The sequence below is a fragment of the Yarrowia lipolytica genome, chromosome 1F (genome assembly GCF_001761485.1).
Source record: "Yarrowia lipolytica chromosome 1F, complete sequence".
Classification (NCBI taxonomy): Eukaryota; Fungi; Ascomycota; class Dipodascomycetes; order Dipodascales; genus Yarrowia; species Yarrowia lipolytica.
This window is the reverse complement of record NC_090775.1, coordinates 1,473,834-1,489,405: the sequence shown is the minus strand read 5'-3', so window position 1 is coordinate 1,489,405 and position 15,572 is coordinate 1,473,834. Positions and strand designations below refer to the sequence as shown.

Sequence of the window (15,572 nt, the reverse complement as noted above, 5' to 3'; positions counted from 1 at the left end):
TAGAAACGAGGAAAAAAGGGGAAGGAGGGAAAGGAGGGGAAGGAGGGAAAGGAGGGAAAACGAGGTTCGGGCGAGAGAATAAAACTGTTAAAGTGATCCTCCTGGCTGTGGAGGTATTCGACCAGATATGGCATTCCCTCAAAAGGTATTCGTCCAGTTTACTGTAGATAGGAACTCATTGTCTGGATGTAAAAAAGATAGTGCTGCTCGCATGAGCTGTAACAAGAAAGATGATTTCTCGTTTTGGGAAATTGCTGCTTGGTTCATCATCCATTGAAGCAGATCAATCTCACAGCCGTGCTGCAAGATATCAGCTACAGACGAGTACAAGTAGTCCCGTATGAGTAGTCCCGTATGAGTACATACTGTACTTCATCAACACCTCGTACAATTGTACGGTAAAAAAGAACAGCCTGGTGGTATCCTTCAGCTCCAGATCCAGCAAGAATATAAACATGTCGTGTTTACATCGGAAGAACTAAAAGAACAAATGCAGAGCCCGAAAAGTCGACCAATAAACCAACAAGTGCTCTTAGCAGAGAAGCTCGCCTCCTCCTTTCCTGTTCAGCAACACTCATACCATCTTACTAAGCCTGATGCTATAGAAGTATCTGTATGGATGGCAGCGTAATAACACCCTCAAAAGAAAGACGAGAGCTCGTCGGAAGAACAATCATGACAATTAAATACCGTTAAAACTCCAGCTACCGCACAGATGTAGTACTCGTACTTGCACTTGTACCTGTCCAGTCGCCTACTCTAAGATTCAGACTCTTACCAAGGGGTTATGTTGATGGTAGCTGTTTAATTCAAGAGAGATGAGAAAGAACAGGACCATAAAGGTGTCTATCAAAGCCAATTGGAATCACTTAACAGCTCTCATAGCTTCTCTTTACTTACCATATTTCCCTTCTCTGCCTTGTGTTAAACACCTCTTACGCCAGTCAGTCATAACCCTCAGCGGGTTGTCTGACTCATAATGTTTCATCCGCTTGACAAGAGTGTCGTTTCTCCACGTATGAGTCATAACCAAAGTACTTGTACAAAAACGGGTCGAATCTACGCCATACAGTAGAAATATCGCGACTTTGCCGGGTCTTCCCCTAACCCCACTTGCGTAACCCTGAGACCAGTAACTCCCATACTGCAAAATTCTGACGTTTCCAAAAAGTAAAATCTTGGGACTCGATTCTCACCACGCGAAAATGGCTGAACTCGTTGATAAGATGAAGGAGGTGGTTTTGGGCGACAAGCCCGCTGCCGAGGCTCCTAAGGAGACCAAGGAGGCCAAGCCCGCCAAGGAAAAGAAGGCCGCCGACCCCAGCAAGTTTGGACAGGCCAAGCAGAAGAAGGTCAAGGCCCCCAAGGAGGGAGAGTCTGCCTCGTCTCGAGCTCTGGAGCTGGATCCCAAGCCCGAGTTCCTCGATTCGCGAATCAAGATGTTTGACGAGCTCAAGGTGGAGTATGACGCGTTTGTGGCTGCTCAGGAGCGAAAGCCCATTGTCGTGACTCTCAAGGACGGCACCCCCAAGGAGGCCACTGCCTGGGAGACCTCGCCCATGGACATTTGCAAGACCATTTCCAAGTCGCTGCCCGATCAGACCGTGATTGCCAAGGTCAATGGCGAGCTGTGGGACATGGAGCGACCTCTGGAGGGCGACGCCAAGCTGGAGTTTTTGGACTTCAACTCCGACGAGGGAAAGCGGGTCTTCTGGCACTCGTCTGCCCACGTGCTGGGAGAGGCCACCGAGCGACACTACGGTGCCCACCTCTGCATCGGACCCCCCACCGAGGACGGTTTTTTCTACGAAATGTCAATTGACAACGGCGACACCCACGTCCAGGCCTGTGACTACGATCCTCTGGAGACCGTGGCCAAGTCCGCCATCAAGGACAAGCAGAAGTTTGAGCGTCTGGTGCTCTCCAAGGAAAACCTCCTCAAGATGTTTGCTTACAACAAGTACAAGGTTGAGCTAATCCAGAAGAAGATCCCCGACGGAACCTCCACCACCGTCTACCGATGCGGTCCTCTGATTGATTTGTGTGTTGGCCCCCATATTCCCCACACCGGCAAGATCAAGGCCTTCAAGCTGCTCAAGAACTCGTCGTCCTACTTCCTCGGAGACAAGGACAACGACTCCCTGCAGCGAATCTTTGGTATCTCGTTCCCCGACAAGAAGCTCATGACCGAGCACCTCAAGTTCCTGGAGGAAGCTGCCAAGCGAGACCACCGAAAGATTGGCCGAGAGCAGGAGCTGTTCCTGTTCAACGACATGTCTCCCGGCTCGTGTTTCTGGCTCCCTCACGGCGCTCGAATCTACTCTGCTCTCACCGACCTGCTGCGAAAGGAGTACCGAAAGCGAGGCTACGAGGAGGTCATCACCCCCAACATGTACAACTCCAAGCTGTGGGAGACCTCTGGCCACTGGCAAAACTACAAGGACGATATGTTCACATTTGAGATTGAGAAGGAAAAGTTTGGTCTGAAGCCCATGAACTGTCCCGGCCACTGTCTCATGTTCAAGGCCCGAGACCGATCCTACAAGGAGCTGCCATGGAGGGTTGCCGACTTTGGTGTCATCCACCGAAACGAGGCCTCCGGTGCCCTCACCGGTCTCACCCGAGTCCGACGGTTCCAGCAGGACGATGCCCACATCTTCTGCATGCCCTCGCAGATCCAGTCCGAGATCACCGGTATCTTCGACTTCCTCAAGAAGATTTACACCATCTTTGGCTTTGAGTTCAAGATGAAGCTGTCCACTCGACCCGACAAGTACGTTGGTGAGATCGAGACCTGGAACGACGCCGAAAAGCAGCTCGAGGAGGCCCTCAACAAGTGGGGCGCCAACTGGGAGCTCAACCCCGGAGACGGTGCCTTCTACGGCCCCAAGATTGACATTGTCATCTCCGATGCCCTCCACCGATGGCACCAGTGCGCCACCATCCAGCTCGACTTCCAGCTGCCCAACCGGTTCGACCTCAACTTCAAGAACTCGGCTGCCATGGGCGAGGGAGAGGCCGACTCCGCTGCTTTGTACACCCGACCTGTCATGATCCACCGAGCCATCTACGGCTCGTTTGAGCGAATGACCGCCATTCTGTGTGAGCATTTTGCCGGCAAGTGGCCCTTCTGGCTGTCGCCCCGACAGGTGCTTGTCATCCCTGTTGGCCCCAAGTACAACGACTACGCCCAGGAGGTGCGTGACGAGCTCGTTGATGCCGGTTTCTTTGCCGACGTCGACAACGGCCCCAACACCCTGCAGAAGAAGGTCCGAGAGGCCCAGCTCAAGCAGTACAACTTCACCTTCATTGTCGGAGAGGAGGAGAAGACCGCCAAGTCGGTCAACATCCGAGACCGAGACGACCAGAGCAAGCAGGCCAAGGCCGCTTCCATTCCTCTGGACGAGGTCATTTCGCGACTCCACAAGCTCAAGGACTCTAAGGCTCTCGCCCAGGCTGGCGTTCTTGTCTAATCAATAGATAGGTAATCACGTATGTATTTGCTACGAGTACAAGCACTTGTACTGCTCCAAGTAGTAGAACCGATAGTTTCAGTCAATTTCTCAAATCAACAACCTCCATCCCCGAGGGGAGAAAGTCGAGGACTTCCTTGGTGTAGGTGGTGCCCCAGCTGCAGTTTTTGAACAACAGGTAGACTCCTCCGTGAACCAGAAAGGCAGCGTCGATACGATCAATCTCGTCGAGCACTCGACCTTCAAGAGGAGGACAGCCGGATATCACGGTGAGCTTCTGGTCGGTCACCTCCAGGTCCCCAGCTGGAAAGTAGTCCACGTCAAGGAACATACCAGGCGGAAACCCCAGGCGGTAGGAGACGCCGTTACCACTCCTGATGGGTATCGGACCAATCTTTGTATCTCTCTTTCCAATGCCGTAGAGCCGGAGTTTGGCTGCGCTTCTGCCACACACCAGCACGTGTGTTCCTGGCGGGTTGACGGGAGGGGAGGTGCTGTTTGTGTCCAGACTTTCGACGGAGCGGGCGGGGGACACAACCTCGGCAGGGGTTCCATCACAAGCTGTATTGTCATGTGGGAGTGACATATCATATGCTGTCTTGTCTGCGAACTCAATTGACAGCTGCTCTTGTTCGTAGGGAGGTGCCATCTCGCGGGTAGCAGTCTGGAGGGCCAAGTAGTGATGTTTCTCTCTTGTGCTGGACAGGCTGGCTCTCAGAGCCGTAGATCTCACGTGGAGAGAGTTGAGCTCCAGCTGGTAGTCATGCAACAGCTGCTCCATTATCACCATGGCCTGGCGGCATTTGTGTTTTTGGTCCTCCAGCTCCAGCAGCTGTTTGGTGATAAGTCGCGTCATGTGTGCACAGAGACCGATGTGTAGGAGTAGGTCAATAAAGTGCATGTACTGGCGTGTGTTCTCATATCATGACTTTATAATTTCAGGTGGAGGCGTTTGTGTTCCAATCTAGATAATGTAGAGATGTTTTTTTGACATTGGAAGGTGCATCTTATCGTGCATCTTGCATGCACTGATATGGGACCCTGCGTATTAGCAATGAGGAATACTGTACAAGACGCGGTTGACTGTAAGTGCAAGTGTGCTTGATTATGCACATGTATACAATATGCGGTCCATCTAATTTCCCGTACTAGGGAAGAGGAAGGGCGCATTGGAGCGCACAGATGAGTTTGGCTCACCAATATTACTTGTAGCTCCCCAAAAATGGAGCAATGGACACTGCTGAAATGCTCGGCTTCATAACTGACTTCAGTTTTCTCGAATGGAGACTGGAGTGGATAGTCAAGTAATATCTCCCGTCAGAATGAAAGGAAAGAGACCAAAGGACGGCCAGGGTAGTATCCTGTCGAGGAGTGGGGCGTACAGGCAGTGTCCAGTCGAGGAGCGGGGCGGTACAGTTGTCAGTCAGGAAAGACCACAGGTTGTCTTTGGAACACATAAGACAGCTGGTGGCGGAGTCAGACAAGGGGCTCAGAAAGACCTCCTGGGTATTCTCACCCACTCTCAACTTCAAGTAGAATTCTACCTCGGTCGTCGGGGTGGACAGATGTCGGGGAAGGGGTTATAAATGTGGGCACACCACATGAATATTTGGCAGAGCAGTAAATTCTTCTCACTAAGCCATTATTCTTCAGTAGGTCTCAGATACAGTACAAGTATTGTACGTCTCAGACGTGTTTCTCCACCTGGGTACAAGTAAGAACATGATACTGTCTGAGCTTCATAGGTGAAAGCTGGGACTCTCAGCGAATCATACCATCCAGGAGCGTGTATCGTTGAAAGTTTTTTAAGATGACTCTCTTAGTCCACTTTGTTCCAAAGACACAGTGTTTGATGGCAGAAAGACGCCCTGACACGCCCAAGACAAAATCATCCCGTTCTATAGCCCTGGGTCTACACACTGTGTAAGTTCACCCTGACTGTAGCCTGGAACTTGTATCGTTTTATTCATTCTCTCAGACTTGATATAGCTGCATTGATGACTCGATCGGCATAGTCTCCACTCCATTTCCAGAAACCAAAATGGCCCTCGACTGTCCCCGGAAAGAAGACATCGTCCATATCATAGTTGCGGTCCTCCTTGACTCTATAATTTGTGTAAGTAGCCATATCTGTAGCTTGAGTGGTGGAGGTTTTGCTTCCAAAGAAGCTTTCGCTGCCGTCGTTGCCCTGATGAGTTTCTCCACCATCCGACCATTGGATAATATGCTGAGGCTTGTATCCTGTCTTGTCCAGATGTTCCAGGTCCACCACCAACGGAACCACATGCTCATCAAAAGTGTGCCATAACAGTCCATTGTAGGTGAAGACATCTTCATACCACAAGGTCCATTCGTCGTAGGGCTGCTCAAACTCAGACTTGGCCACAACAACCCGGGTTCGAGCTCCCACATCAAGCCAATAGGTGCAGAAATAGGGATCTTCAACCTGGGTCAAAAACACAGCCTCTCGTGCAACATGAACCTTCATGGTTTCCGCGTTGAACACAAACGCAAACCCGTCCTTGTAGCTCATGCTGGGCTTCCTATCCATCACACATACCCGCTCCTCCAATTCGATGTCATAATAGACCACCATTTGTTTCTTTCCAGAGTAAAAACGAAGAGTTTCTGCCCCCTCAGGAAGCTCAATGGAGCATCCGTGACACTCATACACGTTATTGGTGGCGGTTTCTTCAAACTCCAGAACCCCCTCGTTGGCTATATCCACGTTGGTGGGCTTCACATCCAGTGTATATAGATCCAACATTGCTTGGCGGTTATTGATGTACAAAGATGAGCCGCGAAGAGCCAACAATTGCGGCTCTGCATCGGCAACAGACCGCAGATAAACCGAATCGAAAACAGACTGGTATCCTGGAGGTAAAGTCGTCACTTCCTCGGCTGTCAAATACTCAACTTTGCCAGCCTTGAAGTTTGGAATTCGGTCCAGCAACTCCACATGGTCATACTTGCCGCCATCAATGGCTTTCCGACGGCTCAAAACAACTTTTGCACAAAGAGCCCAAGAGTCCAGACTCGTATTATGTTCTCCAGGAGTCATCCAAGGCACTCTACTTTGCACCTTGCTGGCCAGAACCGACTCAGAACACAGTTCTCGCCACGTGATACACGTGTCTCGAAGGCTGACAGCGGCTGACAAATCACAGTGTCTCAAAATCTCGTTCTGTATCTCAATAGGTATCCGGTTCATGTTGTAGAATGTGTTCAAACTGAGATTAATGCACCAGTACAATATGTATCCATATTGTGAGAGGAATTAAGGTTTTTCAATGAAATTAAAAAAATCGGATATCTTGAAAAGTTGGCCAATAAACCGAAAAAAACCCAACAGAAATGCAGCTGAAGAACAATAATACCACCGCTAGTAACCAATCCCATTTCTGGTATACTTTGATTACTAAACCCCCCACTTTTGACTGTCTCAAACATTCACTTGTGTGCAATTCTTGTCATCAGTTAGCTATTTTACATTATTATACCGTGTCTTATGTTTTCGGGGACCCTTGATTAACCCGTTACCATCCCCTCCTTCTATGCCACCACCTTGGTTTCTCTCATGCCCTCGTTCCACTCCACCACATAACTTTTGCCGCTGGTTCCCACACAGATGACGTCACTCTCGAGATTCCAGCCTATACAATCAATGGGAGCCCCGATCTCCAGGCGCGCCAGAGCTCTTCCGGCGCCCTCCTCGGTGCATTCATTGTCCTCCAGTCCTGCCAGGTCCCACAAGACCAGCACGCCATCCATGCCTCCTGTCGCCAGCCACTTGCGGTCGGGCGAGATTTCCATGGCAAAAATAGCAGATTCATGCAGCGCCAACACCGCCAGGCAACGAGCGTTTTCAGGCAGCCACACACGCGCCGTTCCGTCGAGAGAAGCACTCACCACAAGACTCATGGTGCCAATGTTGGCACCTCCAACAAGATTGGCCGCGTTGAGTAACGGAAGCCATCGTACCACCATGACGGGGGCCGTGTGTCCGAGAAGAGTGGCTGTAGACGCGACCGATCGACCCTGCCATAACCGCACAGAGTGGTCATCTGAAGCCGATGCCAGAAGTAAACCCACGTGATCAAACTGAATATCGTTAATACCTGCCGAGTGGCCCTTGAACACTAGCAGAGGCAGCTTCTCACCAACCCTGCAAACCACAATCGAATGGTTCTCTCCAGTCATGACGAATGTCAATCCATCGATCCAGTCAGCATCAAACCCGGTTGTGATCGACTCAGCAGACTCGTGGCTCTCGTCCTTACCCCCCAGAGCAGCTTGGATATCTCCCACGACCGCTGACACTGCCGAAACAGCTGCCGAAGCAGGAGGAGGAGCCACCGTGAGGCTCAGATGATGTCGCACCTCGCCCGAAGTGGTATCCCACACAACCAGCGTGTTTGTGCAATCGATAGACAGCACCAACGAGCCCGTCTTATTCCATCTGACAGACAAAATCGGAGCTCTGTGCAAACTGAGAATGTGTCGTAGCTTGCCTTGGGCAGTCCATAATCGTAGTTGGCCATCAAACGCAGCTGTCACACAAAGCGTTCCGATTCTGTTCCACGACACTGCAGTAATATCCTTGTCGCCTTGGGGAATCGGCGAATGTGCGAGGTTTGTGGTTGACGCAATTTTGACCATCTTTTTCGTACTGTTGGTATCCTCAGAATCCACATCCATCTCGTCGCCGTGAGTAGGTAGTAAAGTCCCCGCCGTTCCCTCCTCCTCTTCTCCTCCCTTGTTGAGCACCAGTAACGAAGCAACTGGTCCGGCCGCTCCCGTTAATAACACATTCTTGTCAACCGGACTCCACTGGCATTGAGACACAGAACCCACATCCACCGACGGCGTCAACGAGATTATCGGCACCTCCTCGCGCGTCATGTCTTTTTGCGACGTTGCATTCTGTGTATCTTGTGTATTGGTTGCCCTGTCTGTCATGGTAGCAGCCACTACCTTCTTTATGTTGTTGTTGTTTGCCGGTGCTGTTAACGTTGGAGCCGTGGTAGGCAATCCAGGATCGATTTTAGTCACGGCCACATTTGCACCTGCGGTAATGTCGGACGGAGCAGCTAGCAACGCCGTGGCTGCGCCCTTCAAAGCGTTAGTCTGCTCCTCCTCAATCTCTGGCGTCCCACTGCGCACGTAGTCGTTCCCAAACAGCGAAAACGGCTTGTCGTCCGAGTCCACAATCGTGCCATCCTCCTTGACGCTGGCCTCCACCTCCATGAACTGGATTCCTTTCTGTGCCACATTGACTAGCGCTCCCAGAGGAATGCGGTTAGAGAAATGCTTGTCCAAATGATGGACGCCCGCCTCGCGCTGAAACGCATATGTTGTATGTTCGAAACCCGCCTCCTGCAGATACCGCCACACCAGGTAGTTTAGCTCGTCCGATGTGATTGACATGAGTGGTGTTTTGGGGGGTCTGGCAAAGTGGTGATGTTAAAAGTGGTGATGTTTTGTTGCACTGTAACGTTAAGGTTGGGAGGTTGGGGGGGGAGGGGGGATTTTGACGACACTTGTAAAATGCGCTGTAGAAGAGTGGAAGACATGGAAAGTGTTTACAAATGCTCCTTGGATCCATGGTTACAAAATGATATGCGAACATTACCATTTTACCCTCTCCTTCCACTGCCAAAGACACCTTCCATTACTCTGCACATAATATCACAATAGACGAGCGCGAAGCTTATTTCAAAGTAGCGAAAATACTCTCGGATCAACTCGTCTTTCCGAGGAAGCATTCAGTTGGGTATGGAGAGTGTTTTGGGTGATTGCGGATCCAGAAACTGAGTATTTGCGTCATTTGGTATCGATTGAACTTGGTCCGAAGATCATAGCTCCATCACAGCACGAGCTATCCAAATGACATGTTTCACCTTGTTTCAGCTGGGGTTTTATGGGGAAGGAGGTTGGGGAAAATTCGGGGTAAAATGGATAAAAAAACGAATTGACAAATTAAAAATTGTGGTAAATCTATGTCGACGGGAATGGAGCGACTGAGCTCTTCGTGGCCGTCATCAAAGTAAATAATGGCCGAGTTATACACGACGATCATCGGCGTATAGAGTTCAGGGTGTCGAGTGACACCATGTCGTAATACGTGGCATTACAGTCACTAGAAGAGGTTGAAAAAGGTGCTTGGAACCTTTTCAGGTGAAAAGAAGACATCTAAATGTCCCACAACCGTCAACATCAACTTTCTGGCTGGTAATGGTCGTTCTTCAAAAACTTCCAATTACTTAAAACTCTAACTAACGTTCTTAACTAAGGTTTAACGGGGTGCACGGTGAAACATGAAACGACATAGGGGCGGGCTATTTGTGGAGAGTGACGATTTTTTTTATTTTTTTTTGTTTTCACTTTTTTTTTTGCAGCAGATTTCGATCTCGTCGCCAACCGTCTGTTTTCCCACACTCAGGTCATCCACATAGCCACCCCTTAGGGTCTGACTAAGCACTCCAGGTTTAATAACTCCGAGGTGCTTAAACACGCATGTCCAAGTTGCGTCCTCCACTCAACCCAACATCCGCACTTGTACACGACACAAGACTCACGCCATGTCGCTGGAGCCTCCGAACCAATCGCTACGGTCGCACAGACAGACGGCCAACCCGCACGTGATGGCCGCGGCGGTCCAGAAGCAGAAGCCGTACATACAAGACAGCACACATCTCCAACTGCCCAATGTCGGCGATAAGGACCGAGAAAGGGTTGGAAACATGGTGAAGCGGCGGTTCAGCGCCCGTATCCCAGGTCAGGGCGTGCCCTATGACGCGGCAGCGGCGCCGAGCTTGCCCGTGGGTGCTGGGAGCATGATTGACGACGCTGTTGCTGCTGGAGGAGTTCCGGTGACAAAAAGCAAAACGATGACTTCTCCGGCCAAGGCGGCCCCCGTGGCCTCGGGCGCTTCAGGAATGCTGCTCAAGGAGGATCTGGACGCGCACACGTTTGTCACGCAGCAATTGGCCACCTCCAACGCTGAGGAGGTCGACCGGTTCGTGTCGAAACTCAAGAGTCTCAAATCGAGGCTCGTGGACGAACAGCGAGAGGCCATGTACACAAACTACAACTCGTTTCTGACCGTAAACAAAGAGATTCTGGCGCTCAACTCCGAGGTCAAGTCCTTGGGCCAGGCCGTCAGCAACTTCAACGTTGCGGTGTCCGCCATGGTGGAGGACGCTCTGGAATCCACCTCCAGTAAGTCGCAGGAATCGTCGCAATCGTCGCTGGCGCTGCCCGACTCGTCGGCCCGAAACAGAAACTCCATGGTCATGTTGGAAAACATGTGGGCCAACGAACTGGCGTCGCTGTTCAAACATGTAGAGGGAGCCGTCAAGTACTTGCCTGCTATTCCTGGAAGACACGTGGTGGCCGAGTCGGGCGCATGGTACCAGCTCAACGCCGCCACCTGGAAACCCCTGCGACCTGTGCACATGTTTCTGCTGAACGACCATTTGCTGATTGCAGCCAAGAACAGAAAAAAGGATAACATGCAGATGCAGCAGACCCAGACTCTTGTGGCGGACCAGTGTTGGCCGCTCAGCGACATTGAGTTTCTGGATCTCTCCGTTTCTCGCCGAGGAACCCATCCCGTGGTCCCCAATGCAGTTTCTGTCGTCTGCGGAGGAGTCACCTGCGTCTACCAGACGGAAAAGCCCGCCCAGCACGCCAAGGTTGTTTCGGCTTTCAAAAAGGTGGCTGGCGAAGGCAGAAAGAACGACACCAACAAGACCCAGCAGCAAATTCGGCTCAGAGAAAGTATGACGTACTATGCTGCTCGAAACCCGTCTCTTCGGGGTCACAAAGAGCTGTTACAGGGGCTCAGCAACTCCAAGGGCCACTCGAGGTCTTCATCGGTCGACATCACCGGCCGAACGAAAAATCTGCGAGAGATTGACGACCTGGTCAACGATCTGGACGTGAAAATCGCACACAGGCGGTTTGCCGAAGCCACCGACATCATTTTGGAAAACATCAAGGACGACAAGGAGAGCACCGACATTACACAGCAGGTGCTCGACATCAAACTGCATCAGCGTCAGGACGAGTTGGTGGCTCATCTCATTGATGATGTGGCTACAGACACATCCAACACTGCCGTCACACACGCTCTGGGTCTGCTGGTGCGTTTAGGACACGGAGACCAGGCCCGGGGAGTCTACCTGGAAACTCGAAGAAACCTCATTCACAAGCGAACTCGTCAGGTTGAGTTGCTGGGCGACATTCCTGGATATATTGCTCAGGTGGCAGTCACGTATTTCCGGTTGATCCGATCCACAGCCGAGGTGTTCCGAAAGTGCTACACAGACAACCATTTGGCGTCCAGTATTGCCGAGTGGGCCAAGAGCATGGTGGAGGAATTTGTGCTGCTGTTTGCTCGACAGCTGTATGGAGTGAAGCCCGACACTCAAACGTATCAACAGTGTGTCTCTATTACTAGACAGCAGGCTGCGCAATTGAGCGAGGTGGGTTTGAATCTGGACTACTTGCTGGATTACGTCTTGAGCCCAGCTCGAGCTAGCAAGGCATAGGCATGTAAGTACTGTATTTTTTATTAACGAAGATGGGGATGGAGATGGGACAAGGAGGAAGGAGGATCAGCGCAAGTCTGGGGACCGTATCAAGGGCCTGTTGACAAATCAAATGCCACAGCCAGTCTCTCCACGGCTTCAGCTTCAAAATGGACCCTTCGGATGTTCTATAGGTATTGTGATGGTGTTTCTTGGAAACGGTGTATGAGACTCTTACTAAGCAAACGACCTCGAGAGATGTTGCAATTTTGCTAAAAGTAGATCTGGTCGAGAAGCGGGTCACTAGACTTCAATAACTGTCTCTATTGGGCACTAGTTTAACGCCTTCTGCCTTACACATTGGTACATGTCAGACGTCTCAGTAATCTGATGCCTGATGTTTGATGATGCACAAGATCGAGGCGTGCTGTAAAAGTACTGTGTTGGACCTATTGCACACGGTATCACCTTGAGTTTGGTTGCTGTTTTTTTTTTGTCTTTTTTTACACAGTGGACTAAAAATGTCTATTTCTCTCACGTGAATTGATCGTATTTCTTCCCTTTTTATTCATTTAATGACGAATTTGTTTCTCGCCGGCCTGTATTCATTTCTGGAAGGTTCTGGGGGCGCCTCGTGCCTTTAACTTTATGACAATGTCTGATATAAGTAAAGCTGCAGGAAGAGGAAAAATATCTTGATCCGGAACGCAACAAGTTACGAAAATACTCAACACGACAAAAAATGGACAAATTACTAGCATGGTCGGTTAAGCAGCAACAGGAGGGCACCAACGAGCCTCCACCAGACCCCAAGCTGCTGGCGCAGCTGTTTGGGGCGCCCGACGATGCCCAGCTCATGGTGCAGGCCATGGTGGTCATCACCCAGCCCGATAACAAGCTGGAAGACAAGGAGGTGGCGTTTGACAACTTTGAGATGCTGGTGGAGAACCTCGATAATGCCAACATGATGAAGAACCTAAAGCTGTGGGAGCCTCTGCTGGCGCAATTGAGCTCTCCTCACCCTTCTCTGCAGAAGCTGGCTGCCTGGGTGGTTGCTACTGCGACCCAGAACAACCCCAAATCGCAGGAGGCTCTTGTTGAACAAGGCGATGCCGGAATCAAGAAGCTGGTCGACCTGACTAGCCACGACGACCCCGAGGTAGTGGTCAAGTCGCTGTTTGCTCTGGCGTCTGCCATCCGAAACTGCGACGACGCATACAAGCTGTTTGAGTCTGCTGACGGTCTGAAGAAGGTCGTGGGCCACCTCAAGCCCGACGCGACCGCCCAGGTCAAGTCCAAGACCCTTGGAGTTCTCACAGGCATTCTGGAGTCCGAGACCGACCTCATGAAGCCCGAGGAGAAGAGACAGGTGTTCGATATCCTCGTCAAGGAGCTCGAGACCGACGACCACATTCCCTCGCTGGAACGATCTCTGCACGTGCTGGTGCTGCTCAACCAGAAGGGTTTCCCTTTCACCCCCGAGGAGACTGAGCAGGTCAAGAAGGCTGCCAAGAGGGTTGAGGGTAAACTTGACGAAGAGGATGTCAAGTACAATGAGGACTTGAAGTATGTCAACAACCTCTAGAAAGCCCGTGGTCGTTCGTCAGCAGCGGGCACACATCTAAATAAGACATGATTTATAGACGTAATGATTTAATTATATGAACATCAATGATACAAGGGAGTGGAGTGACTAAAGTCAGCTCAATGGCAAAACAATGATTTTACACCCAGCGACGGACGATTACATCTCCGGCTGCTTTCTTCTCTCTCTTCTCTCTCTCTCTCTCTCTCTCTCTCTCTCTCTTTTCAGATCTAGTTCATTATATACATGTCGATGGTCGTTTGGTTCCAAGGACTACTTCCACTTCTTCTCGCTCTCGGAGAAATCGTCGGTGGACTTGTATCCCTGTCGCTCCAGATCGAGCTGTCGGTCAAACTCAGCCTGGGCAAGTCCAAGACCCTGGCCATCGCTATCGGAAGAAGCGTTGGGTCTCTCGGAAATGGGAATCTGAGGAATACCAGCGTCCTTGTTGGGAGTGGGAGCAGCGGCGGGTCTGTTCCAGGTGCCCTGCTTGACGCCTGCATCCTTTCGGATATCGTCCCACGACTTGGTCAGAGGGGTGTCGGACTCCTCGACCTTCTCGGGCTCCTCTCCCCAGATGTCGTCCTTGGAGTTGCCAAAAGAGTCGCTGGCCAGCTTGTTCCACGGCCGCTCGTCCTTGGACTCGTCGTTCTGCTTGTCCTGTTCCGTCTTGGGCAGCGCCATCTGGTTCTGGGTGGGGGGCAGAGAGGTCAGGGTGCCCTTCTTGAGGTTGAGACGCTCCTCCATGTTTTGCAGCATCTTGGGGTTGGACAACGAGTTCTGGGGCTCCTCGGCGGTCATCTTGTAGTAGGCCCACCACAGGGCCAGATTTGAGGTGGCTACGAGCTGTGCGGCCTTGTAGGGGTACTCTTTTCCTTCAAACTGCTTCACCAGGTTGGAGGCAAAGTAAACGTGTGATCCGGCGCTGATGAGCATTCCTCCGAGGATCAGAGTACCGTAGGTGGCAATCTTTTTGCCGGGAGTGCCGAGATACTTCTGGGGCTTGTACTTGTAGAGGTAGATGAACCCCGAGAAGGCGGCCACGGTTCCTCCCCAGTCAAACGTCAGGGCGTTCATTTCAGCCCGGCCAATGGCACTGGCCAGCTCCTTTCGGTCCTGGAGGGTCAGGTGGCCATCAATGTCGACGAGTTCCCGTAGGACTTTCTCCGAGTTTTTGTATTCAAAGCTCATGGTGGGGTGTGGGCGGTGGTAGTAGAGGGTGGGTAAGTTGCTGGAGCACGTCTGGCGATATGATATGAGGGTTAGTTTTGAACTTTATGTATCGTAGATGAGGTGTTGGTGGAACAAGACCGACCCGGGTGGTGTCTCTGAGGCGGAAATAAAGCTGGACATTGGCTCTTTATATAAGACGTCTCGCCCACGGCCGTGTCAGTGACCCGACGCCCCACATGTTGCAGACCAAAGTCACCAACATGATGCTTTTTTTTATTCGCGAATTAAGGCAGCATTCAAAACGCTATCTGGAAAGTGGGGTGTCAACCAGTGGACTGAAACGAGCTGAATGGATACCGTGGCATCGTCGTGACGGGTCAATTATATCGCGGGTTTCCGTTGCTTGTCTCGTATTCGCCTCCCAAGTCGCCAACTTCAAAATGCGCGCTTTTTCCCAAGGCTGCTCGACCTGCACGACGATCTGAGGCGGGGTGGAAGGGGTGAAGGAGGCAGAGCAGAGACGTGAATGCGAGGAGGTTGCTGAAGAAGGTGAGTGTTATGGTCGGTTTTATAGGAGTCAGAGAGGGTCATTTATTGTGATTTTGGACTCATATTGTCAGACATTGTCAGATAAACGTCATCAATATCATCTCGTTTTCATGAACTATAGTGCATATCATTCAACTAAGTTACTTGGATTTTGTTAATGATTTGGATGCGGCTATTGGGACAATTGAAGTTGAATGTGCCCAGACAGGGCTTTACTTAGCTAACGGTAGAGGAATCAAATGCCGATATATTGTACTT

The 15,572-nt window shown here is 51.1% G+C and overlaps 7 protein-coding genes across 7 annotated transcripts; 3 read left to right on the top strand and 4 right to left on the bottom strand.

The window, feature by feature from the left end:
• Positions 1–1,205: 1,205 nt before the first annotated feature.
• On the top strand, positions 1,206–3,473 carry YALI1_F14882g (uncharacterized protein; the record flags this gene model as incomplete). The annotated part of the gene is made up of 1 exon (XM_505278.1): positions 1,206–3,473. One exon carries the CDS (start codon positions 1,206–1,208, stop codon positions 3,471–3,473), a length of 2,268 nt encoding a protein of 755 aa, XP_505278.1.
• An 82-nt stretch (positions 3,474–3,555) lies between these two features.
• YALI1_F14850g (uncharacterized protein) lies at positions 3,556–4,374 on the bottom strand (the record flags this gene model as incomplete). The annotated part of the gene is made up of 1 exon (XM_505277.3): positions 3,556–4,374. The coding sequence occupies one exon, from the start codon at positions 4,372–4,374 to the stop codon at positions 3,556–3,558; it is 819 nt and encodes a 272-aa protein (XP_505277.3).
• Positions 4,375–5,439: 1,065 nt separating this feature from the next.
• YALI1_F14827g (uncharacterized protein) lies at positions 5,440–6,684 on the bottom strand (the record flags this gene model as incomplete). The annotated part of the gene is made up of 1 exon (XM_505276.3): positions 5,440–6,684. One exon carries the CDS (start codon positions 6,682–6,684, stop codon positions 5,440–5,442), a length of 1,245 nt encoding a protein of 414 aa, XP_505276.3.
• Positions 6,685–7,025: 341 nt separating this feature from the next.
• YALI1_F14805g (uncharacterized protein) lies at positions 7,026–8,900 on the bottom strand (the record flags this gene model as incomplete). The annotated part of the gene is made up of 1 exon (XM_505275.3): positions 7,026–8,900. One exon carries the CDS (start codon positions 8,898–8,900, stop codon positions 7,026–7,028), a length of 1,875 nt encoding a protein of 624 aa, XP_505275.1.
• A 1,154-nt stretch (positions 8,901–10,054) lies between these two features.
• Positions 10,055–12,028, top strand: YALI1_F14793g (uncharacterized protein; the record flags this gene model as incomplete). Its single annotated transcript, XM_505274.3, has 1 exon — positions 10,055–12,028. One exon carries the CDS (start codon positions 10,055–10,057, stop codon positions 12,026–12,028), a length of 1,974 nt encoding a protein of 657 aa, XP_505274.3.
• A 721-nt stretch (positions 12,029–12,749) lies between these two features.
• Positions 12,750–13,592, top strand: YALI1_F14766g (uncharacterized protein; the record flags this gene model as incomplete). The annotated part of the gene is made up of 1 exon (XM_505273.3): positions 12,750–13,592. The coding sequence occupies one exon, from the start codon at positions 12,750–12,752 to the stop codon at positions 13,590–13,592; it is 843 nt and encodes a 280-aa protein (XP_505273.3).
• A 273-nt stretch (positions 13,593–13,865) lies between these two features.
• On the bottom strand, positions 13,866–14,783 carry YALI1_F14746g (uncharacterized protein; the record flags this gene model as incomplete). The annotated part of the gene is made up of 1 exon (XM_505272.3): positions 13,866–14,783. One exon carries the CDS (start codon positions 14,781–14,783, stop codon positions 13,866–13,868), a length of 918 nt encoding a protein of 305 aa, XP_505272.1.
• Between the last annotated feature and the right edge of the window lie 789 nt (positions 14,784–15,572).